This window comes from Orycteropus afer, unplaced genomic scaffold (assembly GCF_000298275.1).
Source record: "Orycteropus afer afer isolate SDZICR_OR568_19922 unplaced genomic scaffold, OryAfe1.0 scaffold00574, whole genome shotgun sequence".
Lineage (NCBI taxonomy): Eukaryota > Metazoa > Chordata > Mammalia > Tubulidentata > Orycteropodidae > Orycteropus > Orycteropus afer.
This window is the reverse complement of record NW_006922161.1, coordinates 620,979-621,506: the sequence shown is the minus strand read 5'-3', so window position 1 is coordinate 621,506 and position 528 is coordinate 620,979. Positions and strand designations below refer to the sequence as shown.

At 74.4% G+C, this 528-nt stretch overlaps 1 protein-coding gene across 1 annotated transcript in view; it reads right to left on the bottom strand.

The window, feature by feature from the left end:
• The window catches only part of TMEM249 (transmembrane protein 249), a 10,905-nt gene that overhangs the window by 9,869 nt on the left and 508 nt on the right, over window positions 1-528 (bottom strand). The window contains exon 3 of the mRNA XM_007956108.1: window positions 344-441. Within this exon, the coding sequence (XP_007954299.1) occupies window positions 344-441 (98 nt within the window). The remainder of the gene's footprint in view (window positions 1-343; window positions 442-528) is intronic.

The following is a 528-nucleotide window of genomic DNA, read 5'->3' as shown; positions in this document are numbered from 1 at the left end:
GCGTGCGCCCGAGAGCGGGCATGCGGGAGGCCGGGGCGCTAGGAGCAGGGCTCTCAAGGACCGGCACTCAGGTGGGCGTGCGCCAGGGGACGGCGCTCGGGTGGGCGGAGCTCCGGGGGCGGGGCACTCAGGTGAGCGTGCGCCAGGGAGAGGGCACGCGGGTAGGCGGAGCTCTGGGGCCTGGGCGCTCAGGTGGGGGGACGATCCGGGGGCGGGGCAATCAGGTGGGCGTGCACCCGGGAGCTGGCACGCGGGTGGGCGGAGCACCAGGAGCCTGGGCTCCCGGGGGCGCGGCGCCAAGCACCGGGTGGAAGGTCGTGGGGTCAGGCTGTGGCTCTCAGACCGTGCTCACGAGGCCGGAGCTGATGAGTCCGAGGCAGACGGCGAAGAGCAGCGCCCCCTTCCACAGCGTGTCCAGGTAGTACTCAAGCACGAAGACTGCGGGCGGCATGGTGAGTGAGGATGGCCGGGCCCGCCTGGCCCACGCGGGCGCTCGCGCTCTCTGGCCACCAGGGCCCGGTCCGGTCC